General features: G+C 43.2%; 1 protein-coding gene across 1 annotated transcript; it reads right to left on the bottom strand.

Annotated features, from left to right (window-relative positions):
* Positions 1-23,692: 23,692 nt before the first annotated feature.
* Positions 23,693-24,477, bottom strand: LOC123391659 (small cysteine and glycine repeat-containing protein 3-like). The gene has a single exon (XM_045078823.1). It carries the CDS (start codon positions 24,437-24,439, stop codon positions 24,065-24,067), a length of 375 nt encoding a protein of 124 aa, XP_044934758.1. The 5' UTR covers positions 24,440-24,477; the 3' UTR covers positions 23,693-24,064.
* Between the last annotated feature and the right edge of the window lie 1,859 nt (positions 24,478-26,336).

Raw genomic sequence — 26,336 nt, 5'->3', positions numbered from 1 at the left:
ACCTTCAACCTTTAAGAAGTGATTTATGTTATCAAATATTTACTGAGGAGGTTTTGAGAAAGAAAGGGAACACATGAGTCACCGAAGACAGTTGAAAACACGAGCCCACCCCATCACCATCACTGACTTAAGACAAAGCAGAGGAACAGGAATAAGGATTCCAACGTCAACCTTTATCTTCCTCACCTGTTGCTTCAAGCTAATCCTTCAAGACCTGATCCCGGGCTTCAGACAACACTCCCTCATAAACTAGCACCATCAGAGGCGCCTGGGTGGCTCAGTCTAAGCATCTGCCTTCAGTTCAGGTCATGATCCTAGGGTACAGGGATCAAGCCCAGCATCAGGCTCCCTGCTCAGCAGGAAGCCTGCTTCTTTCTCTCCCACTCCCCGCTGCTTGTGTCCCCTCTCTCAATGTGTCTCTAAAAAAAAAAAAAAAAAAACTATAAAGATAAATAAATAAATAAATAAACTGGCACCACAGGGAAACACAGCACCCCTGCTCACATCTAAGCAGACGGAAGCACCGACATCTGACCTTGCAGAAAGCTTTTGGCTATGGGATGTGCTAAGTGTCCTCCTTTGTAAAGTGTAGACTGAAAGATGGAATCAGTGCTCAGTGACTCCCAAACATGTCAAAGAAGGTTGTCATGGTCCGAGTCTTAACCAAAAAATGTCCAACGAAAAGAGAGTGGTCCTTGCATGCAGAATATGCTGTGACAGTGTAATTGTGAAGACATACACATAACAAGCTATTTTTGAAAACTAATGAAGCTTTATCTTTCATTATTTAAAAAAAAAAAGCCACCAGAAAAGCTGTTTGTATCTTCAACAAAATTAAAGAAAAAAATAAATTTTTTTCTAAACACTGTATTCTTTTATTAGTTATATGCCACTTTATTTCATATATATGTATATACCTATATACATACATACATTTCATATATATACACATATTTCATATATACATATATTTCATATATACCACATATATTTCATATATTTCACATATATGTATATACATATATATTTGATTTTTTCAAGTGTAGAAACAAAAACAAAGGAATGACAAGGAAAGAAAAGAAGGAGTGAAGTCAAGAGTGAGTTTCATTCAGAGAAAGGACATCATGACATCTTAATAAGAAATCTCAAATTCAGGGGTGCCTGGTGGCTCAGTTGTTAAACAACTGCTTTCAGCTCAGGTCATGATCTCAGCGTCTTGGGATCAAGCCCCACATCAACAAGGAGCCTGCTTTTCTCTCTGCCTTTCTCTCTGCTTGTGCTCTCTCTCTCTCTCTCAAATAAACAAATAAAAATATTAAAAGAAAAATAAATAAATAAATCTCAAATTTGGATTTGATATCTCCAAAAGCAGTCTCTGCAAAACAAGGATGAAAACACGTTACCGAGTTGTAATTTGGGTTTTTGAGACCAGTCACAGCATGAGACAACACAGAGACAGATGGCTACGTCTCCAGTCAGATCTTAGGACAAGAGGTCCTGCGTATCTGTCTTGAGGGCCTTTGGTCAAACCATTTTTCTCTTCCATTTGAATGGACGCTATTCAAAAATCTTTGTTAGCACCTCTGGCCTTGAGAGATGACTAAGTGGGATGAGAGAAAAACAATTTTAAAAATATGGAAAAAGATGTCTACTTTACAGAAGAGTTTACATAGATCATTGAAAACAATGACATCTGAATTTCCACAAGATAAGACTACTAAAATCTACCTCTCTGAACAAGACAAAAGGTAATTTATCGTGGTACAGGTGAAGTTCCTCTTTTCTAATCTTACCTGCCTCTCTTTGGCATTATGCCCAATTTAGTGTTTGGAGGAATTATTGGGTCCATTTTTCACAGTGCATCAAAATAAGGTAGATGGAAGAAGAGGGGAAATGCACATAAAGAATGGTTTTTCATAACCCATGCATTTTTCCTGTAGAAAGAAAACTGCTCAGGGTCGGCCAATAGGAACCAATCCGAGAAGCTGAATTCTGGGAAGTTACAGCAAGGGCAAGTAACTACGAACATTTTCCTGGACTGAAGTGCTTGCTTATTTATATTCCACTTGATTTCACAAAGGACTTGAGATGGCTTATAAAAAGAACACACAGAAAGATAAAGAGTTGAAACATGATGAAAGGGATCATTGGAGCTATGTGAGACACATTAAGAAGAAAAACTAATATGGAAATACAGACATGACGCAGTCGGGCTCCTCACTGGAGTGTGCAGAAAAGTTGATGTAAGCATCTTCCCAACCAAAGTCGGGCAGAGAAAGCTCAGAGACCCATGTAACATTTTACCCATAGTGTGTTAAGTGCACACACAAGAAGTGTGTTCAGAAGATAACTTGCAGGGAGGGACACTAGACTATGACCTGCTTTCAAAAGCTCAACCAGCTAATGCCTGCTTGGGCCCAAAAAGGCAATCATGGGGATGCCTGGGTGGCTCATTTGGTTAAGTGTCTGACTCTTGGTTTCAGCTCAGGTCATGATCTCAGGGTTGTGGGATCCAGCCCTATGTGAACCCCACGCTCAGCAGGAAATCCACTTCACTCTCTCTCTCCCTCTTCCCCTGCCTTCACATGCCCATGCAAACTTATGTGTACTCTCAAATAAATATGTTTCCAAGAAAAAGAGAGAGAATCATAAAGTTGCTGTGCCTTTCATGAACAGACATTTCTCCAAAGAAGACATACAGAGGGCCAACAGATACATGAAAAGATGTTCAACCTCACTCTTTATCAGGAAAATGAAAATCAAAACCACAATGAGACCCCCTCGCACCTGTCAGAATGGCTAAAATCAACAACACAAGAACAAGTGTTGGCAAGGATGTGGAGAAAAAGATCTCCCTGATATGTGCCACTCTTGGTAAAAATGCAAACTGGTGCAGCCACTGTGGAAAACAGTATGGGGGGTCCTCAGAAAGTTCAACGTAGAACTATCCTACTCCAGCAATTGCACTACTAAACACTAATTCAAAGGGATACACGCACCCCTATGTTTACTGCAGCATTATTTACAATAGCCAAATTATGGGAACAGCTCATGTGTCCATCAGTAGATGAGTGGATAAAGAAGATAGGGTACGTACATACAATGAATATTACTAAGTTGTAAAAGAGAATGAAATCTTGCCATTTGCAACAACAGTGATGGAACTAGAGGGTATAATGCTGAGCGAAATAAGTGAGAGAAAGACAAATACCATATGATTTCACTCCTATGTGCGATTTAAGAAATAAAACAAATGGATAGGGGAAAAAGTGAAAGACAAACTAAAAAACAGACTTTTAACTATAGAGAGCAAACAGATGGTGACCAGAAGGGAGGCAGGGGTAGGGGAAGTAGGTGAAGGAGACCCACAGCACACTTACCTTGATAGGCACCGGGCGATGTATGGAACTGTTGAATCTCTATATTGCATAACTGAAATTAATATAACACTGTATGTTAACTACATTGGCACGGACTTTTTTTTAAGCTGTGTCTTCCTCTTTTTTTTTTTTAATTTTTTATTTTTTATAAACATATATTTTTCCCCAGGGGTACAGGTCTGTGAATCACCAGGTTTACACACTTCACAGCACTCACCAAAGCACATACCCTCCCCAATGTCCATAATCCCACCCCCTTCTCCCAAACCCCCTCCCCCCAGCAACCCTCAGTTTGTTTTGTGAGATTAAGTGTCACTTATGGTTTGTCTCCCTCCCAATCCCATCTTGTTTCATTTATTCGTCTTCTACCCACTTAAGCCATATGATCTCCCTGATATGAGGATATGTCTTCCTCTTTTTAAAAATAATTTTTAAAGTAATTTCATTGTCTTGCTGTATCTACTCACTGTTGGTGAGCTCTATATCCCTCGGTTGTAGCTCATTCATGTTTTGTTTCATCTTTCCCTCTACTGGGAATCAATTTTTTAAACTTTTTTAATTAACCTTGCATTTTTTAAAATTATCAACAACTACACATACATTTTCAAGTACCCCTTTCTTAGTTAATCCTACCAAATTCTTTAAAATGCTCAATTTCTTATTTATAAAATTGTTCTATGAAATATTTTTTTAAAAAGAAAGCTGCCTGGCTCATTTTATAAGGCAAGTGTTAATATTGATTCTAAACTAGGTAGGGTCCATACCCCCCCAAAAAAAAAAATGTGTAGGGCTATTTCACTTAGAAAATTCACAGTTTTGATGGACTTAAGAGAAAAGACTACTTCAACTTCTACAGAAAAATACATCTCATTAAACTTGACAGCTTTTTATTTTTTTTTTTAAAGAGTACCCCTTAGCAACCTAGAAATGTCCCAGTAATCTACAACGAACATTATATTTACTGGAGAGGCTTTAGTTGTATTACCATTACTATCAGGAGCAAGACAAAGATACCTAGAAATAGTAATGCAATCAACTAAGAAATCATTAGTGCTGGTTAGAGAGCTCTTCACAGTGACCACATACAGGACCAAATGAAAGAAATCAATAGCAATTCTTTATATGCTACTCTTAAATGCAGGGTACTTAACCCCTGTATTAGTTTCCTAGGGCTGATGTAACAAGGAATCACAAGTTGGGCAGCTTAAAACAGCAGAAATTTATTATCTCACAGATAATACTTCTGGAAGCCAGAAGTCAGAAATCCAGAAGCCTGCTCCCTTTGAAATCCTTAGAAGGACCCTTCCTTGCCTTTTCTAGCTTCTGTGGTTTTCTGGCAATCTGGCATCCTTCGGGTTACACCCGCACAACTCCAATCTCTGCAGCTATTACCACATAACATTTCCCCGTGTCTGTTCTCACTGAGCTGAGTTTCTCTAAGGATGCCAGTCCTCTGGTATTTGGAGATAAGACCTTGTTAGGTCTTATCTTAAGGGTGGGGCTCTAATGTAAAATGACTGGTGTTAGCCTTACAAGAAGAAAGATGCAAACAGAGAAAAGATCAGGTGAGGACCCAGCCAGAAGATAACCATCTTCAAGCCAAGGAGAAAGGCCTCAGGAGAAGCCAAACCTCACCAAACTCTGATCTTGGGCTGAGAAAAGAACTTGCTGTGATTTAAGCCATCCAGCCTCTGGTGGTTTGCTACCACAGTATGCCACTCTCGGCAGATGATGTCCTTACAAGAAGTAAATTAAAAAGTCATTGAGTATGTTATACTACATTTCTTAGTAAGTGACCCTTGAAATTTATCTCATATAAAAACTAAATATGTGTATTTTTCTTTATCATAGGAGGTTGAGTTCAATATCATCTGATTTTAATTTAATTAGCCTGACAAATGTAAAAGAGAAATAATTGCTCAATCAATTGAAAATGTAGGAGATATTTAAGGCACCATGCTATTACTTCAGGGTCTTGCCAAGGTGTAAACAAACACACTCTCTTGTTGAGAGAACCTCAATCGTAGATTAAACAAAAGTCAGTAAGGCTCTGTTTTAACTCCAGGCATATTTTCCAAACAGGCCATTTAATCTCTAACAGCAAAGAGAGCCAGAAGTCAGGTCAAAAAAAAAAAAATTGAGATAAGCCAAATCTTACCTTTCCAACATTAACAGGCAAGCCGAGTCAAACATCATTGTTCACCTGCTGATCCTTCCCAGCACACTCCTATCCTTCTCACTGACGCTCGCCTTCCTCCTCCCCAGACAGCCAATAAACATAATTCCAGGACATTCTGTCCATAAGTATAGACTGAATATCCTATGTCTTGCTTTGGCTGCTTTGAAGTGACCAAAGGTCTTTTGGATGGTAATGCTCTAACCTGTGATAACTGGGATCATAGAATCCATAGAGGGTAAAGTAAACACGTGGGCAAAGTCCCAGGAGTCACAGGGGACCCAGAATCAAGGAGGAACAGATGGAAGGAGATGAAGCAAGCCTTCCCAGGAACAACTGTATCTGAGAACATACCATCACAGATCACTAGATTTTATAAGTGAGTGAAGAAAACTCACGTGTTGAGTCATCAAATTCATAATCTGAGTGCATATGTGGGTATATATATGTGTATAAATATTGTGTATAACAAACAACACATGCATAACCTGATATGTATGTATATAAAAACATGTATCACCTATGTAAGATAACATATATGACATAAATAATATTAGATATGAGTAACATGTAAACATATAAAACATATAGGTTATATACATATAATTAACATCCACTCATTCTTTTTTTTTTTAAGATTTATTTGTTTATTTATTTGACAGACAGAGATCACAAGTAGGCAGAGAAGCCAGCAGAGAGAGAGGAAGGGAAGCAGGCTCCCCACTGAGCAGAGAGCCCAATGCAGGACTTGATCCCAGGACCCTGAGATCATGAACTGAGCCAAAGGCAGCGGCTTTAACCCACTGAGCCACTCAGGAGCCCCTAGCATCCACTCATTCTAATAATATTATTAGCAAACTGTAATGTGTGCTAAGTCTTTTGATCCATACATATTTTTAATCTACAGTCTTATCCAAATAGTCTTCTTAGAAACGAATGTGAAAGATCAAATTTAGATAAGAAGACCAAAAAGACAATTTTTTCAAGTCTAGATCTTTTCAGGTTAGCAAATCAAGGAAATGTGCCACTCTTCAAAACACCAAGCTGAGGGAGAAAAATAAATACACTGTGGGGTGCCTGGGTGGCTCTGTTGGTTGAGTGTCAAACTCTTAGTTTCAGCTCAAGATCATGATCTCAGGGTCATGGGATCAGCCCCGCCACGGGCTCCATGCTGCACGTGGGCACCCCCCCAACAAATAAATAAATACATACATACATACATGGTGAACAGGATCAGAGTGATTTGTGAGAGAATTTACTGTGTGATTTATTGGATGGCTTTTTTACATTGTTATCAAGTCCCTTTACCCCCTCACCTTAAAGAGTGAGAGAAATGACCTTAAAGGAAATGGCCAGTTCTTCACCTATGTTGACCATATTTAATATGAATTTAAAAACAGGCTGCCTTGAACAGTACCTTAAAGAGCTCAGAAACAAGACTAGAAGTCACTATGCATCATTACATCACTGTATTTTCCAAGGCTGCCATAACCAAAGACCACAGACTCAATGACTTAAATAAGATTTATTTCCTCAGAGTTCTGGAGGGTGGGAAGTCTGAAATCAGGGTGCCAGTGTAATTGACTCCTGGGAGAGCTCTATTTTGACTTGCAAATAGCCACCTTCTTGCTGTAATGCCCTCAGAGGGCAAAGAGAGAGAGAGAGATTGATTGAGAGAGAACTCTGGCGTCTCTTCCGGCGCTAATCCCATCATGAGTTCACACCGTCAAGACTTTATCTAAACCTACTTACCTCCTAAAGACACCATCTCCAAATACCATCACACTGGGCATTAGGGTTTCTACCCATGAATGGTGTTGAGGGAGGACATTATTCAGTCCATAGCAATCACCTTTGGTATCTTGCCCATTTTGCAATTGCAGACATGGTCCTCCAGTAGTGGGTTTTGTATTATGGTTTTATCACTCACACATATACTTCGGGTTTCCATTTGCTGTTGTATTAGGTCCTCATTGTCTTTCCCAGGGTTGCTGACATAGCTTCAGCTCGCTCCACGAACCAGTTAACTCTGTATGTCATAGTTAAAAAAACCCTCTCAAAAACCACCAGCAACATCCACGTGCTTTAAGCAAATTACCTAACCTCTCTTTCTGTGCAGTGGGTGTAGTAATATGCCTTCCATCAAAACATTTAAGTTCTTAGAAGAACGCTGGCTTTTAAGGGCAATGTGAATGCCAGCCACTGCTCTCACTATAAATTGTGTACCTGGTCTTGTGATTGCTTTTTTCCAACTATGCCCAGACTCCGTATTTCACTTACACTCATGGCTTGCAACCTCCCACATACGTCTTGAACTTTCCCATTCCTTGATTTTGGGCCTTCTCCTTGAAATATCCTGCCTCAATCATCTCCACCTGTCAAAATTTCACTACTTCTTTAAAACACACCCCCAAATGTCATGTATGTCTTGTAACTATTCCAGTCCATTACCCTCAATCCCCGCCCAAACATGTGGACTCGCCCTTCCACAACACACCACATCCCTGCCTTTAGACATGTTCATTATCCTGCCTTGCGTTCGTGGTTATTTGTGTATGACTAGATTATAATAACACAAGGCATAATTATTTTGTGTATTGACAGCCCCAACCCACGGAGGAACATAATTAATGTTAGCTTAATGAAAATTACTCTAAGACTAAAACAATAACAACTGTTCCAAGTTTATTTTTGTACTTTATTAAGAGGTTTTTCAGGAGAGTATCTGGAAAGCTTCTGTGGCCACAGAAGAGACAGAACATTTATGGTAAATACAAAAAGACTTAATGTCTAGATAGGAAAAAAACATAAAGAAGAGAACACAGTAGAAGTTATGGTTGCCGAGCTCAGTAATCAAGAGGTTCTCTCTCTTGTTTCTTGGATGACATTGTATACAAGGTCTACATGATGATTTTTTAAATGGCAAAACTTACTTAAATTCTGAGTGAGAACCCAGGGCGTAGGTGTCATACAACCAAGGGAGATAGTGGAGGCAGACTGATAGGAGGGAGGAAGCCTTAGTGATGGGAGCAAGCAGAGGCCCCAGCATCACCTGCACACCGGCGGCCTAGCAGCAGCATTGCTTCTTGCAACAGCACTTCTGCTGGCAACAGCACTTCTGCTGGCAACAGCCCTTTCCACAGCCACAGCCACAGGAGCCACAGCCACATGAGCCACAGCCACAGGAGCTACAGCCACAGGAGCGGCGGCAGCAGCAGACCACGGGGACAGTGCAGCAGCACCCGCAGCAGCCGGTGCAGCAGGGACAGCAGTTGACCGGGTAGCATCTGCAGGTGGTACAGCTGCCACCGCAGCCACCGCAGCCACCACAGCCACCGCAGCCACCACAGCCACCGCAGCCACCACAGCCACCGCAGCCGCCACAACTTCCACAGCCACAGCACCCCATGGTGTCAGGAGAGTAAGGACTCAGGAGAGGTGAGGAGGGAGACTCAGAAGGTGAGGAAGGTCTGATGCCGCCTTCTGCTGGGGGAGCCCCTTATATACTGGCACCCCCACCTTATTTTTCAGCCCAGTTTCCATGGAAGAATCTCACAAGACCTTTCCTTTACTTCCTTCTTGAACACCCTTGCCATGGTAACACTGCTATTTTTAGCACAGCAGCAGGCTTAGTAAACTCTGAGTTTTCTGTTATGAATGAAATCATTGTGTGTCGCATCGTCTGCGGATCGAATGTAGAAAAATGATGGCTAAAGTGGAGGAAAAATTGTAGTTCCAGGGTCCTGACAAAGATGCGTGGGTCTCGGACAGGAGCCATCAGAGAACTCTCCCGGGGTTCCCGTGCCCACGGCAGGGCTTTCCCACGATGCAGGGCAACCACATGGAGAGCCAGAAGCATCCTGACAGCCTTCCGCTGGACCCGCGGTAGATCCGGAAGGGCATTCGAAGTCTTTCTTCTCTGGCTTTCAAAAGGTAAGTTTATAAAAGAGGTGTCTGTTGTAAATCGAGGGACAGGAGCATTCTTGGGGGAGTGCAGACCCTCCAGAGCCGGGTTATGTCCCCTCCAGAGCTGCAGCATAACCCGGAGATAGACTGGGGTGGAGGAGTGGCTTCCTGTCTGGTAGGTTGTCCGGAGTGGAGGAGGTGGGTTCTCACAACAATCCAGCAAGAACAGCCCTTCTGGAGGCCTGGTCCCAGCCGCAGGCTCTCCAGGGCTGCAGAGGCAGCCACGAGGCGAGCGATCACTGCATATAAACATTCTCCTCAGGGCACCTGGGTGGCTCAGTGGGTTAAAGCCTCTGCCTTAGGCTCAGGTCATGATCTCAGGGCCCTGGGATCGAGCCCCGAGTCATGCTCTCTGCTCGGCAGGGAGCCTGCTTCCTCCTCTCTCTCTGCCTGCCTCTTTGCCTACCTGTGATCTGTCTGTCAAATAAGTAAATAAGAATCTTGAAAAAAAAAATTCTCCTGGCCTTGGTTGGTCTGAAACGGGGTCCTGGCCACCAGTCTTCAACTGAGAGAGGCACGAAAGAAAGCAAGCCACCCCCACAAAACCTTTCTTATGTTTTGTTCCCTCAGTCATTTAACAAACAGCAGCAGAAACTTCACTCTTAGCCGTCGACTTCGGAGCAGGCTGCCCACAATTACATCTTTAGCGCCTGAGATCATACAACGTTTTAAGAAAATGTGAATGAGCAATCGATTCTTGTGAAGGAAGAGTCTCAGGGAGCCAGGAAACGCCTATCCGGGTTTTAAGGGGAGACAGAATACATTTAGGGGTGCCTACTTTTTCTCTTTTCAATCCAGTTTTCACTTATCCTTTCAGAAAGTTTTTTGTAACAGAGAGGTGTGTGGTGAAACCCAGCGGAGAGAAACACAGTGTGTGTGTGTTTGTTTCCTTCCTTAAACCCATGATGACTAAGAAGCATATACAGAAACATGGGATTTTACCTGACTCTAGACTCAGAACCCCATGGCTCTAAAAATGTAAGGATTGTTCTTAAATATTTCAGGCACTTACTGAACTCAACAGCTGTCCACTGACGACTTACAGGGACCAAGGCACTGGAGGAGGCCCTGGGGCAAAAAATACATACACGTGTACATCCTCATGGGCACACACCTCTTAGAAGTATGTTCTAATCCAAATATAGATTTAAGAGACCAGTTAAGACCTTAAAATTAGCAAGGTTGAGGGACCGAGACGTCAACAAGGAAGTGGGTAAAGGCCCCGTGAGACCTTTCCTGGAAAGACAGGTACACAACAAGGCACTGGCTCGGACCTGGTACCTGAAGGGCTCCCCCAGCAGAAAGCAGCATCAGTCTGCTCTCACCTCCTAAGTCTTCCTCCTTTCTACTCCTGAGTCCTCTCTCCTGACACCATGGGGTGCTGTGGCTGCAGAGGTGGTGGTAGCTGTTCTGGCTGCCATGGTGGCTGTGGCGGTGGCTATGGTGGCGGCGGCAGTGGCTGTGGTGGCAGCTGCAGTAACCCTGCGGTCTGCTGCTGCCGCCGCTCCTGAAGCTGCAGCTCCTGTGGCTCCTGTGGCTCCTGGGGTGCGGCTCCCATGGCTGCAGTGGTGGGAAGGGCTGTTGCCAGCAGAAGAGCTGCTCTAAGAAGCAGTGCTGCTGCTAGGCGGGTGGTGGGCAGGTGTTGCTGGGGCATCTACTTGCTCCCATCGCTAGGGCTCCCCTCCATCCCATCTGTCTGCTCCCGCTGTCTCCCTGTCACCAGAATATCCTGGAATTTTCTCTTCCATTAAGTATCTCACACTCAAGAGTGTCGGTGAGTCTTCACTTTCTAGAAGCACTAGCATGAAGGTCTCATATAAGGACAACCATGGGAGAAAGATGGAGAACATCTTGATCATTCATCTATAGCACTGGTGGCTGTGGCGCTTGGCAGATGCTGGCAGTTCGGCTGACCCTGGGAGACGCAGGCCTGGCACCTGCCCCAGGCAATAGTCATGGGGGGCACACTCCCTCAGCCTGTCCAGGTCTGCTGCTCACCGGCTACTTGCCTTGCTACACCACAGAGAATAACCTTGCCAATTATATATGTCTTTGCCCAACACAGGGGCCCTGTGTTGGGACCTTGCTTGTGTGTCTTCTCTTTTTGCTTTGAGTGACTCATGATTTCACACCTCAGAAGAATCTAAACCAAAAGGAATCATTAAACCAAAGGATGTGAGCCCTTCCCAACACCAGAAGAGCCTCCCACAGCAGCCCTGAGGTCAGACCAGTAGGATCATTTTACAATGAGTTCATGGCTGTTCATCAGGGTCTGCCTTTCTCATCTCTAAGTACAATGGATTCCTGATTTCTCAGCTGCTGCTTTTGTATTTCTAGTTATAGTACTAATCATCTCTAATTAACTCTACTAGGTCATCCTTAAAACATTGACTCCCAAAAGCTTCTCATTTGGTGGTCACCTCTCAGGGAGGATGAACGGGTGGTGTTGAGCCGGGAAGAAAGGGCTCCACTGGGGTTGCCTGCATTTATTGTGAATGCCAACTACTTCTATAAATTTAGCCAACATTATATTTTTCATTATTTTATCTGTTTCAAATCTATACTATAACCTGAAATATTTTAATTTTTTTTCAAGAAGGTCTTAAGTAAACTGACAGTAATAGTGAAGCATACACACAGAGCTTGATAAAATCTACCTCAGGCATCAGGATGTCTATCGTGGCCATCCATGCGTATCTTTCCAAGGTAAAATAATTTCGTGAAAATACAGATTTTTTGTATACACTTTAAATTTGACTTGGGAATGGCATCCTTTTGACAAGTGGATTTCCTCAGTTGAATTTAAAATTTGGGTTTAGCCACCAAAGATTAATTCCCACAAGTTTTTAGCCAACTCAGGTCTGCTTACAACCTAAATATTCCCTTATGGGAAATCATAATACTGCTCCTCAGTGAGAAGTTTATTTTCACATGAAATGTACACAAATCAGCTTTTGGAGCTATGAAGCTTTGAGGAAAACTCTGCCATCCCATTTGCCAAAGGGGTTTCCCATAGAGGATTTCATACACACCACCACAATCGGCTTGCGTGAAATAAGCATGGACAGGGATAATGAGGAAGTGTGGCCTTCAAAATCTCTTGAAGAGTTTTTTCTTTTTTTTTTTTTTTTCCCCAGTCCCCACTAGCTATCTTTGAAAAATGAATAGCAATCTGTTGGCATGGGCATGGAAAAACTGTCCCTTTTCTATAATATTGGTGAGAATGCTAAATGGTACTCTTTCTCAGGATGGCAATTTAACAATATGTACATTTTTTTAACATTTTATTTATTTGACAGAGACAGATCACAAGTAGGCAGAGAGGCAGGCAGAGAGAGAGGGGGAAGCAGGCTCCCCGCTGAGCAGAGAGCCCAATGTGGGGCTCGATCCCAGGACCCTGAGATCATGACCTGTGCCGAAGGCAGAGGCTTTAAACCACTGAGCCACCCAGGTGCCCCTGTACATTTTCTTTTAAAGCACATGCCTTTCTTTCAACACAGAAATTTCATATCTTGGGCAAAGACATATATAATTGACAAGGTTATTCTCTGTGGTCTAGTTAAAGACCAGGAAAAAACCTAAATGTCTACCATTGAGGTCACATTAAATGTTATAGCTATACATCAGAATACTGTACAGCTGTCAAAAAGAGTGAGATTCTGAGGTAACTGGGTGGCTCAGTCAGTTAAGCATCTGCCGTTGGCTAAGGTCATAATCCCAGGGTGCTGGGATCCGGTCCCAGGTCGGACTCCCTTGCTCAGTGGAGAGCCTGCTTCTCCGTCCCCTACCTGCTTGAGCTCTCTCCTGCTATCTCTGTCTTAAAAAAATAAAATAAAATAAAGAGAGAGAGAGAGAGAGAGAGAGAGAGATCCCATGGCGTCTGGGTAGTTAAGCATCTGCCTTCAGCTCAGGTCATGATCTCCAGGTCCTAGGATCCAGACCCACATCTTCAGTCTCTGTGCTCTCTCTCTCTATCTCTCTTGCAAATGAATGAATAAAATAAAATTTTTAAAAAGAGGGGTGAGATTCTTGTGAACTTAGAAGGACTTAGAAGGGGTGATTTGAGAGCTCAACAAGATCATTTATGTGACTACAAACTTACCCAAAATATTAAAACATGCAGTCAAGGGAAAGGTGTTATCAGCAAGGTGTGCATGAGTGGGGTGGCTGGGGGGGAGGGGGGCGAAATGCATTAGGGTGATTTTAGAAAGAAAAACCTAACTGATGGAAACCCCACAGGCTTTTGGATGGCATGAGTACCTCCAAGCATTATAGTGTTCCTGTGACATCACCTCCCCCAGAGAAGTACTAATGCTTCGGGGAATGTTCATACCCAAAGAGAGAGGTGCTCTGAATACTTCTGCTTCAGGGGACTCACTGTGTCTCTTCAATTACACAAATGGTTCTGGACCTGAGGCTGACAGAGTCCAAGCAAAATTGTGCCTGTGACAATGACAGTGCCTTCATTGCTGTATGGGACACAGGTGTCTCTGACTTCCAACTGACCAAAGTGCTAAATGTCTCAGACTTTGGGTTGAAAGTAAAGCAATTTGGGAAACAATCGGGAAAGTCTTATAATCAAGTTGGGTAAATCTATAGGTTTCATTAAATAATCCATCCTAAACTTGTTCTCTTCAGGTTTTCAAATTCCTATTCGTCCTTAAGATGCTCTTTAGTTGGGGAATTGGACCTGCACTGTCCCTCAGATTTCTAAGGAAACACACCCAGATGAGAGGAGCTAGTCCCCAAACACATTCATGACAGAAGTGAAGATGGTTCCACTGTCCATTGGTAAGAATGCTTTACCAAACATGGGGAGATGCCACCCAGAGACATGAAATGCTGCCCTCACTTCTTCCCTGTGTCCATCTACCATGACATCAGACTGGGGAAACTGACCTGAAACATTCAGAGAGAAAAATGGAGGAAACAGAGTGGTAACTCCCTCCTTCCTTCAAAACATTTTTTTCTGAATTTAAAATCATGTAAACTCATTATAAACAATTTCAAAATACAGAAAATTCTTTTTTAAAAGATTTTATTTATTTGTCAGAGAGAGAGATCAAGAGAGCAAGCACAAGCAGAGAGAACAGAAGGCAGAGCAGAAGCAGGAACCCTGCTGAGCAAGGAGTCTCATGTGGTACTTGATCCCAGGACTCTGGGATCAGGACCTGAGCCGAAGGCAGATGCTTAGCTGACTGAGCCACCCAGGTGTCCCAAAATATAGAAAATTCTAAGCGTGAAAGTTAACACTGCTTGTAATAACCACTTGCACCTGTCAGATTTCCTGCCACTGCTTTCCTAGGCTTTACTTTTTTCCCCAGTATTTTTATTTTGGAGAATCACAAATCTATAGGAAAGTTCTGAGAACATCACAATAAGATATCACTCATTTAAGTTCACCAAGAAGGAACACTTCGCCAGAATTTTAGTTTTCTCTCTCCCTTTCATTTGAGAATAAGTTGCAAACATGAAACTTCACCCTTAACAAACTTGACCCCTAGCATGTATTTTCCAAAAGAGATCTTCCGTAGAACTACCACACACTTTTCACACTTAAGAAACTTAATAGTGATACATGCTACTACGTAAATACAGGCAATCTTCAGTTTCTCTATCCCAAGAATGCCTTATAATTTGTATTGACAATTTTAATAATGTCAACCTGGCTCCAACCAAAGATGTATTTTAAGTTGGCTTTTATCTAGAATGGTCCTCCAACATTTTATTTTTGTCCTGGCAAGGTGTTCTTGCAAAATCACCCTCAGAATGAATTTTTTCCCTCATGATAAAATCCAGGTTAAACACATTTGCAGGAATACTACACATGTGATTTTTTTTCCCCCCTCAGAACATGCTATTGGAAAGCATGTGATGTCTGTTTACCCTTTAGTGGTGATGTTAAACTCAATCAGCTAATTAATATGATGTCCACCAGATTTTGTCATTGTTAAGCTATTCTTTCCCTTTTAATAACCTTGATGTTATTTTCTGTGAATTTATATAGCAAAATGAAGAGTATTACAAATACGTAGGTTTTATTCTGATTTTTAACTTACCATTTAATTGTATATAATTGCCCTTATATTGAATATTTGCTTTTTAGAAACTGTTTTTAATGACCACTTAATAGCCAATTTTGTGTCTAATTTCCTCATATTCACCACTAAGATACCTAAGCAATTAGACATTTAGCTAACCATATAGAAATATAAACTGGGATACCAACAGCAACAACAACAAAAATATTTTTTCCATTATTTTAAAAATCATGTAGGGGCGCCTGAGTGGCTCAGTGGATTAAAGCCTCTGCTTTTGGCTCAGGTCATGATCCCAGGGCCCTGGGATGGAGCCCCTCATCGGGATCTCTGCTCTGCAGGGAACCTGCTTCCCTTCCGCTCTCTCTGCCTGCCTCTGCCTACTTGTGATCTCTCTCTGTCAAATAAATAAAATTTTTTTTAAAATCCCGTAGGTTTATAATTTAAAACTATTATGGAGAGGTGCCATGTATTCTTTTTTAATATTAATTTTTTTAAATTAACATATAATGTGTTATGTGTTTCAGGGGTACAGGTCTGTGAATCATCAGTCTTACATAATTCACAGCACCCACCATAGCACATACCCTTCCCAATGTCCATCATCCAGCCTGTCCCACGTACTCTTACTCTAGCTTTTGTCAATGGTACCATCATGCATAACTATAGCATAACAGTGACTTTTTTTTTAAATAAAAACTTTACATCACACCAAATCTCCATAAATTCCAGATGGATCTTTTCATATTTTAATATTTGCATAAAGATATTTCAATATTTATACTTTATATTGAAATATAAAAATTAAAACTATGATGTAATATAAAAACTATGGGAGAATAGTTGTATATTGCTAGAATAGGGAAGGTCTTGCTTATTATAGCACCAAGACCAATACTCATAAGAAAAATATCAATATGTACAATTTATATTTAAACATCTGCCAACAACTCAATATGAACTCAACATTTCTTCACTAATAAGAAAAATGTTAACATAACTCAACATGAAGTCTCCATTTTTTTTTTAACTGGGAAAACTATATATGCTCATCTGACAGACAAAAGATAAATATATTCATATGGAAAGAGTTCTAACAAATCCATATGGAAAAAAATGTACAAAGGACAGAATCACACATTTAAAAAAAAATAATAAACCAGGGCTCCTTGAAAAATGGGTGATGAAAGGTACAAGTTGAACCCTGAACAAGAAGCTACAAAGTGTAACGGAGTCACATTGAGGTGACAATTTGAGCATCAAAAAAATAATAACTGCAATGTACTGAACATATTAGATATTTTTAAATACATGAGTTCGCAATAATACCAAAAAATAAAAAGTAAACCTCATAGTCATCTTTGGAAGATGCCAGAAAATTAACACATTGTTTTGAAACTGGTTTTTAAAAATGGTGGGGTGGAGAATCAGGCATTTACTCTGCCTTTTGTAAAGATTTTATTTATTTATTTGACAGAGAGAGATTACAAGTAGGCAGAGAGGCAGGCAGAGAGAGAGAGGAGGAAGCAGGCTCCCTGCTGAGCAGAGAGCCCGATGTGGGACTCCATCCCAGGACCCTGAGATCATGACCTGAGCCAAAGGCAGTGGCTTAACCCACTGAGCCACCCAGGCGCCCTACTCTGCCTTTTGTAAGTAAAATACACCTCAGAGTAACCAAAGAGTTGAGAAGAGGATATTTGCCTCTGCAGACAGAGCCCAAGTAACGAAGAGGAAGGAAAAAGCAGTCCTAATGAGTTCATGGATTTCCATAGTGACTAGCCAGGGATGCCAATATCACACAGAGTGAGACAATAGAATGATGTATCTCTTGATAGAAAAATTCAATACCACCAATGAAGCAACCTTATCCAAAACTAGGTACAGAATCCTAACAGGCCACTAGATCTGATTACTGGAATTCCAGAGTGTTAATGATTCCACAGGGATGGAGTCTTCCAACTCCAGAACTCAGCCGTGGAAAACTAACCCACTGTACAGCAAACACAAATTGCAAGGACACAGAGAGGGCTGCAGGGGAAACTCGGGTTAGAATAGACAGGAAAGGCTTCAGCCAGTTCTAAGGATACATGAGTCTTCTTAGAACCCTAACTAGATAACTGTTTATATTTTTTATTTTACTATTTTAATTTTTTTATATTTTATTTTATTTTTTCAGTGTTCCAAGATTCATTGTTTATATACCACACCCAGTACTTCATGCAGTAGGTACCCTCCTTAATACCTACCACCAGGCTCACCCATCTCCTCACCCCCCCCCCCTTCCAAAACTTTCAGTTTGTTTTCTCAGAGTCCATAGTCTCTCACAGTTCATCTCCCCCTCCTATTTCCCCCAATTCATTTCTCCTTTCCTTCTCCCAATGTTCTCCATGTTATTCCTTATGCTCCACAAGTAAGTGAAACCATATGATAATTGACTTTCTCTGCTTGACTTATTTCACTCAGCATAATCTCCTCCAGACCTGTCCATGTCCATGTTGATACCAAAGTTTGGGTATTCATCCTTTCTGATGGAGGCGTAATAGTCCATTGTATATGTGGACCATATTTTCTTTATCCATTCATCTGTTGAAGGGCATCTTGGCTCTCTCCACAGTTTGGTGATTGCTGCTATGAACATTGGGGTGCATATGGCCCTTCGTTTCACTACATCTCTATCTTTGGGGTAAATACCTAGTAGTGCAATTGCAGTGCCATAAGGTAGCTCTATTTTTAATTTCTTAAAAAATCTCCACACTGCTTTCCAAAGTGGCTACACCAACTTGCATTCCCACCAATAGTGTAAGAGGGTTCCCCTTTCTCCACATGCTCTCCAACACTGTTGTTTCTTGTCATGTTAACTTTGGCCATTCTAACTGGTGTAAGGTAACTGTTTTAAAGATAAGATATTTAGGGAAATTTAAACATAACTAATTACTAAGAGTAATTAATTAAAAATTATTTTTAAAATTTAAAAATTATTTTAGGGACCGCTAGGTGGTTCAGTCAGTTACGTGTCCAGCTCTTAATTTTGGCTCAGGTCATGATCTCAGAGTTGTGAGATAGACCCTGAATCAGGCTCTGAACTGGGCATGGAGCCTGCTTGGATTCTCTCTTTCCCTCTCCCTCAGCTCCTCCCTTACCTTGGCTTGTTTTTTCTCTTTTTACTCTTTCTCTCTTTCTCTCTTTAAAAAAGAATCATTCTTAACCTGGCAATTCACAGACCTGTACGCCTGGGGATAAAAATACATTACATGTTTATTTAAAATAAAAAAGAATTTTTTTTAAAAAGAAGCATTCTTAATTGTTAGGCATGACAATGGTGTTGTGGCTATACTTTAATTCTTACAGAAGTGTTTCAAAAACATTGGCTATGAATTAATTATTGTTAAAGCTAGGTCCATGGGAGTTCATGATACAAGTTTAAGGTTGGGTTTTTGTGAATTTTTTTTACAGTGAACTTCACTAATAAACAAAACTTTAATTTTCCCATCTGCGATATTAACAAAACATTGTTTTAATCATATCTAGTGTTGGTTGCAGAGAAACCCTCAGGCACAGTGGCTGGGAATAACTGATAAACATTTTATAGAGAGCAAATTTATAACTTTTATCAGCAAAACATGGATAGTCTTTGATCTAGTCAGTCCACCTTTAAGAGTTTGCTCCAAGGAAATGATCAGAAGTGAGAAAAGATGTAATGTATAGCTAACACTTATTGAAGTCTTATTTTGTGCCAAGCACTGACTCATTTAATCTGCATAATAACCATTTGGATTCCATATTTTTTTTTGAAGATTTATTTTATTTGTTTGCGAGAGAGCTCATGCGTGCACCCTTGAGCAGAGGGGCCAGGGGAGGTTGGGAGCAGGAGACATGCAGTGATCATGGCTGACTCTGCCCCAGGCTTTGGCTGGAACTCAGTCCCTCAGGTGGTCACTGCTGCACTACCCTGGGCACTCTCTTGCCCAGCTTGTCCTGAGAGAACCCTAGGGTCCCAGATCCCACACCCAGGCACAGCTGCCCCTATTCACCCCTGGCCCACATCACCAGGGAGCTCCTCTGCTGCCACCAACTGGCTCTCAGGTGTCCCCGCTCTGCTGGCCTGAGGGCTGAGCGCCCTGGGTGTCCACAGTTCTTACAACCACTAGGCCCACTCCCTTCTCTCTCCATCCCAAGGGTGGAGCAGAGTCTTCCTTTAATTCCCCATGACCTTTCAGGCCTCAGATTACAACTAATGCCAAGTCTCTGCAGGTTCAAAGATAACAGGGCGTGATTTAAACCAGGATCAGATACAAGCCAGGCTCTTCACGCGCAGGTGCCTCTTCCCACTTCCTTCCACTTTACTGCCTACCCCTCCTCTTCCTTCAGGAGGCCCGCCAGCATCTTTGCTCCCTTGGGAGTCACAAACCACAATTCAACTCCATTGAAAGAAGAAGGATTCACCTGCCCCAGGCAGGGGCTCACCCCCTGTCCTATTCTGAAATCTGTCCCGGCTGGCTCAGTTGGTGGAGGTGAGAAAAATCTGTTCCCTTCAAGGTAAATTCCACTTTATTCCCACCCTCCTGGATAGGACAATGACCTCAGAACTCAATTAACCACCACCGTCCTGGATAGGGTCTGCCTCCTGCCCCCAGGGTCACAGCAGGACAATGACCTCAGAACTCAATTAACCAACAGCCCTACCTCCTGATGCTCAGAGTATTTAAGTCCAAGCAACACAGGGGACGTGGCCTGGGCATCTCACGCCTCTGTTGGAAAGTGCGTAACTCTGTCGTACTCATTTTCCTACTCTCTCCTTCTTTGGGGAGCAAAATTGAACTGGAACATCTCTTCTAAAGACCCAAGGCTAGTGCTCCAGACCATCTGTGATGATTGGCTTGAACAAGAGGACCCACAGTCTCCCCTGCCATCCCCACCCCTGCCCCAGGCAAGTCGGTGCCTGAAGAGAAACAGGTCTACCCAAACAGCTCCAAAGCAGCACAGCAACGAAATATCGAAATATGGGCCAGGTCCTCATGCCCTGAGGCCCTCATGCCCATGACTCTCTCACTGCCCCCTCCACTCCCCCACCCCCAAAAAGAGCTTCCTCAGGGTGGAGTGGCACCCATTCCACCCCTGCCATCGTCAATTCTCAAGGTACAGTTACAGTAATCTATCTGCAGAGAAAGTCTAGTGATCTTCTCTCTAACTTGCCCTTCTCAGGGGGCCTAGGACATCCACAGCCAGGCTGAAGTTTGCAATGACCAGGACTGACAGTTGAGATGCAATTCCTCACCCCCCACCCCCACCACCTTGCTGAACACCTGCTCCCAGCCCACTCCTCTGCTTATAGCCCCACAGTCCACAGTGCTCTTGACCCTGACAACAGGACACCTCACTCCCTCTGCACTTCCTGTTCTGGGCTCAAATGTCTCTCACCTTCACCATGACCTCATGACATCACATTTTACCATACTTTATTTTTTAAGGACCTCCATGGCACAGAAAACAATGGACTGTAACCTCTGGTTCTTAATATACTCCAAGAATAGTCTTCTTTATTTAGTTTGCCAATTCTTTGGATAACAGGATAAAGCCTTGACATCAAGGTCTAAAAGGTTCCTCACCACCCCAACCCTTTCATCTGCAGCCCTACACTCAGGTTAGTCCTTACCTTAAAACCTATGCTCACCCTCTCTTTGCTTTTCTTTGGACACGGATTTATTACATGTATACACATTCCTTCCTGTGAATACACTAAAATTCATTTGTTCATCTACTCTCTGGATGAGGGGGATTTCTGTTGCTTCTAAGGTTTTGCTGTTTTGGACAGTGCTGCTCCAAACAATTTCTATCTATCTGCTAGAGCATGTGTGGGAGAATTCCTACACGCCCCAAGGGTGGAGTTGTTAAGTCTCCTGGAAATAAATGAAGAACAAAGTTTATTTATTCAGAGCTCACTACAGCAAAGGGATTCTGTCTTGCATTTTGGCAGAGGCTTTCAGGAGGAAAAGGAGAGGCTCCCAGGGTGCCCTGATGGGAGCCTGTGGCCGGAGGAAGGTGGAGGTAAGCTAACTAGCAGCAGGGCATTCTATGTGACTGGTTGAAGGGGGCCATATCTGGCTCTCTCTAGTTGGTCCTAAGTTACAAGCAGGGACAGAAATCTGGGAAGCTGCCAGTGACTGATCAGGTCCTGACCAGTTGGGGCTGCTTGTTACAGGATTTATTACTTGACTTCCTGGATTGTTTGCTGGAGATAATGATCAGGTTTCTGGAAATCTGACCTGCAGGTAGAAGATGGGCTGCCTGCACAACTTGCTTCGATAAGGCTGGGTTCCTGCCTGGTTGCTGCTGATTATAGGTGAGAGTTTTGTTTTGTATATGGTTTGGTCATTGACCATTCATATGTTCAATCTTTGGTCTCTAACATACCATATGATATACTCATTTCCTTAGTGTTATTATCTCACTCCCACAACTAGGATGTTAGGTCTATGAGAATGAGACTTTTTATATGTCTTGTTCACTGATGTACTCTTAGTGCCTAGAACAGTGTCTAACAACTTGTAGTTACTCTCTATGCATTTGTAAAATCGGGAAATATGCTGTATCTATAAATATATTATGCTGCTGGTACCAATGTCTTATTTCCCTATATCCTCAGAAGTAAACATTTATCACTCAGACCTAATCTCCTTCCGCTAGTGCAGGAATGTTCCGAGCCCTGGATTATTTTCCTGTGACCCGCCATGCCCAGGAGTGTCTGTCCGAGTTGGTGATCCCCAGTGGTACGATGCTATTTCGTATTCTTTTCTCGTTCCTTTGATGTACACATTAGTGTGAAAGCTGGCAAGTGGTAACAAGGAACGCCCCTCCCAGCAGGCAGTATCACCCACCATCCTCTGGGTGTCTGTGAACACAGACTTGCACCAGGCAGGAGGTACCCAGTTCTGCTTGAGTCCTGTGAACCCCAGCAGGGTCTCGTCGGAAGCATCCCCAACGCTGGAATTTGGTGTGTGTGCTTTCCCCTTGCTCCCTGCGCTGGGGTCTCCTACTGTTCTGTTCAGGGCAATGTTCTGAAGCAGTTGCTGTCCTTGAGTACTTCCCGGATGGAAGTGAGAGAGAGGACCCGAGATCTTGTGGGCTGCCTGAAACGTTGAGCTGCACCCTTCGGCCCCTGGCTCTGTGCCTTGCTTTCCACAAGAAACAGATTAAGTAGAAAAGTCTAAAGCATCATTCACATGAAAGGGTACTGCAGTCTGAATGTGGGCTCATCAGTTACATACACTGTGTGTGGTTCGCCTTCAAGGGACACTGAGACATGTGGTCTGAAGACAACCCATTGTGCTGTTTTAAAGATTTTATTTATGTAGAGAAAAAGAAAAGAATGAGTGGCGGGAGGGGCAGAGGGGGAGAGAGAGAGAGGGAGAGAATCCTCAAGCAGACTCCCTGCTGAGCCCCACGTGGGGCTGGATCTCCTGACCCTGAGATCCTGACCTGAGCAGAAATCAAGTCAGATGCTTAACCCGTTGAGCCATCCAGGCATCCTCTCCCATAGTGACATTTTAATTTTTAAGTTCTTATAGTATTTTTTGATATGACAGAATATAGTCTAAGTGAAGAAAGTGTTTGGGTATCTCACAATATTTACTAATAGATTTATTCTCTTGTGATCACATTATATTTTGTGACCACAACCTGACAAAGACACAGTTAGCTAGTACTGGTGATGGGATAAAAATTCTCACCAATATGCAGTCAGATTTTAGGTTGTTAATAGGACCAGAGAGAAATAACTAAAACCTAACTAAGTACACATTGCTTTAGGTATTAAATTTCCCCTGATTGTAGACACCGAGATCAAAATGTTTTAGAAAAGTGGAATCCGGAGGTGCAGAGAGAGTGTTGATACAGTGTTGTCAGAATTTTTTTGCTGGCTTGCACAGGAGGATGGTTGAATCCACCAAATTATGACCATTGTATGAAAACCTATTATTGACAGATTACTCATTACTTACTCCAAACCCATCTCAAACAAACACCAGGGGTCTTACTTTGATGGGTGTAATCACATCCTTGAGTGAGACACCGTCGAGTAAGGACAAGAGAGGAGACATTGGTGAGACTTTGAATGTCAGTTTTATGTGGTTTATTAGGAAAATCATTGTCTTAGGTTTACAGAAACAGAAACTAGCAGAGATTTGGGATATAGAAGTCATAAAAAGAGGAGGAAAGGAGTAAAAACACATATTTCAGCAGTCACATTTCAAGAAAGGATAGCATTAACAATCATCACTCTATTTTGTTGGGCTCACACTTTGGTGATGGATGGGGGATTGTGTTGGTGTTTTCCATTTAGAGGCAGGATATCAGGGACCGGGCGATCTGTGTTAAACTCCTTAGCCTGATAACCAGTGTCATGTCACCCTTGGTGACATTCAAATCCGGGAGGACTGTCAAGAAGAAAGAAAATCTTATTAATGGGACAGTTACCTGCAGCATCTTCCCAGAAGCCGAACGGCCGCTTAGCAGCAGCATTGCTTCTTGCAACCGCACTTCTGCTGGCAACAGCACTTCTGCTGGCAACAGCCCTTCCCACAGCCACAGCCACACGAGCCGCAGCCACATGAGCCACAGGAACTGCAGCCACAGGTGCGGCGGCAGCAGCAGACCACGGGGGTACTGCAGCAGCCCCCGCAGCAGCCGCAGCAGCAGGGACAGCAGGCGGAGCAGCAGCCCACGCGGTAGCACCTGCAGGTGGTGCAGCTGCCACAGCCGCCGCAGCCGCCGCAGCCGCCGCAGCCACCGCAACCGCCGCAGCCGCCGCAGCTACCGCAGCCGCCGCAGCCACTGCTGCAGCCACCGCAGCCGCCACAACTTCCACAGCCACAGCACCCCATGGTGTCAGGAGAGTAAGGACTCAGTAGAGGTGAGGAGGGAGACTCAGGAGGTGAGGAAGGTCTGATGCCGCCTTCTGCTGGGGGAGCCCCTTATATACTGGCACCCCCCCCCTTATTTTTCAGCCCAGTTTCCATGGAAGAATCTCACAAGACCTTTCCTTTACTTCCTTCTTGAACACCCTTGCCATGGTAACACTGCTATTTTTAGCACAGCAGCGGACTTAGTAAACTCTGAGTTTTCTGTTATGAATGAAATCATTGTGTGTCGCATCGTCTGCGGATCGAATGTAGAAAAATGATGGCTAAAGTGGAGGAAAAATTGTAGTTCCAGGGTCCTGACAAAGATGCGTGGGTCTCGGACAGGAGCCATCAGAGAACTCTCCCGGGGTTCCCGTGCCCACGGCAGGGCTTTCCCACGATGCAGGGCAACCACATGGAGAGCCAGAAGCATCCTGACAGCCTTCCGCTGGACCCGCGGTAGATCCGGAAGGGCATTCGAAGTCTTTCTTCTCTGGCTTTCAAAAGGTAAGTTTATACAAGAGGTGTCCGTTCTAAATCCAGGGACAGGAGCATTCTCGGGGGAGTGAAGACCCGCCAGAGCCGGGTTATGTCCCCTCCAGAGCTGCAGCATAAGCCAGAGATAGACTGGGGTGGAGGGGTGGCTTCCTGTCTGGTAGGTTGTCCGGAGTGGAGGAGGTGGGTTCTCACAACAATCCAGCAAGAACAGCCCTTCTGGAGGCCTGGTCCCAGCCGCAGGCTCTCTAAGGAGAGGCAGCCACGAGGAGAGCGATCACTGCATATAAACATTCTCCTCAGGGCACCTGGGTGGCTCAGTGGGTTAAGCCTCTGCCTTCAGCTCAGGTCATGATCTCAGGGTCCTGGGATCGAGCCCCGAGTCATGCTCTCTGCTCGGCAGGGAGCCTGCTTCCTCCTCTCTCTCTGCCTGCCTCTTTGCCTACCTGTGATCTGTCTGTCAAATAAATAAAGAAGAATCTTTAAAAAAAAAAAAAAAAGAAAAAGAAAAATTATCCTGGCCTTCGTTGGTCTGAAACAGGGTCCTGGCCACCAGTCTTCAACTGAGAGAGGCACGAAAGAAAGCGAGCCACCCCCACAAAACCTTTCTTATGTTTTGTTCCCTCAGTCATTTAACAAACAGCAGCAGAAACTTCATCTTAGCCGAGGACTTCGGAGCAGGCTGCCCACAATTACATCTTTAGCGCCTGAGATCATACAACGTTTTAAGAAAATGTGAATGAGCAATCGATTCTTGTGAAGGAAGAGTCTCAGGGAGCCAGGAAACGCCTATCCGGGTTTTAAGGGGAGACAGAATACATTTAGGGGTGCCTACTTTTTCTCTTTTCAATCCAGTTTTCACTTATCCTTTCAGAAAGTTTTTTGTAACAGAGAGGTGTGTGGTGAAACCCAGCGGAGAGAAACACAGTGTGTGTGTGTTTGTTTCCTTCCTTAAACCCATGATGACTAAGAAGCATATACAGAAACATGGGATTTTACGTGACTCTAGACTCAGAACCCCATGGCTCTAAAAATGTAAGGATTGTTCTTAAATATTTCAGGCACTTACTGAACTCAACAGCTGTCCACTGACGACTTACAGGGACCAAGGCACTGGAGGAGGCCCTGGGGCAAAAAATACATACACGTGTACATCCTCATGGGCACACACCTCTTAGAAGTATGTTCTAATCCAAATATAGATTTAAGAGACCAGTTAAGACCTTAAAATTAGCAAGGTTGAGGGACCGAGACGTCAACAAGGAAGTGGGTAAAGGCCCCGTGAGACCTTTCCTGGAAAGACAGGTACACAACAAGGCACTGGCTCCGACCTGGTACCTGAAGGGCTCCCCCAGCAGAAAGCAGCATCAGTCTGCTCTCACCT

Source organism: Mustela putorius, unplaced genomic scaffold, assembly GCF_011764305.1.
Source record: "Mustela putorius furo isolate JIRA1106 unplaced genomic scaffold, ASM1176430v1.1 tig00000275_pilon_pilon_pilon, whole genome shotgun sequence".
Classification (NCBI taxonomy): Eukaryota; Metazoa; Chordata; class Mammalia; order Carnivora; family Mustelidae; genus Mustela; species Mustela putorius.
Note: the sequence above shows the minus strand (reverse complement) of the source record. Positions and strands in the feature narration are given on the sequence as shown.

What these genes read in the sequence shown, in the direction of transcription:
- LOC123391659 (XM_045078823.1), bottom strand. Translation starts at nt 24,439, where the DNA reads ATGGGGTGCTGTGGCTGTGGAAGTTGTGGCGGCTGCGGTGGCTGCAGC.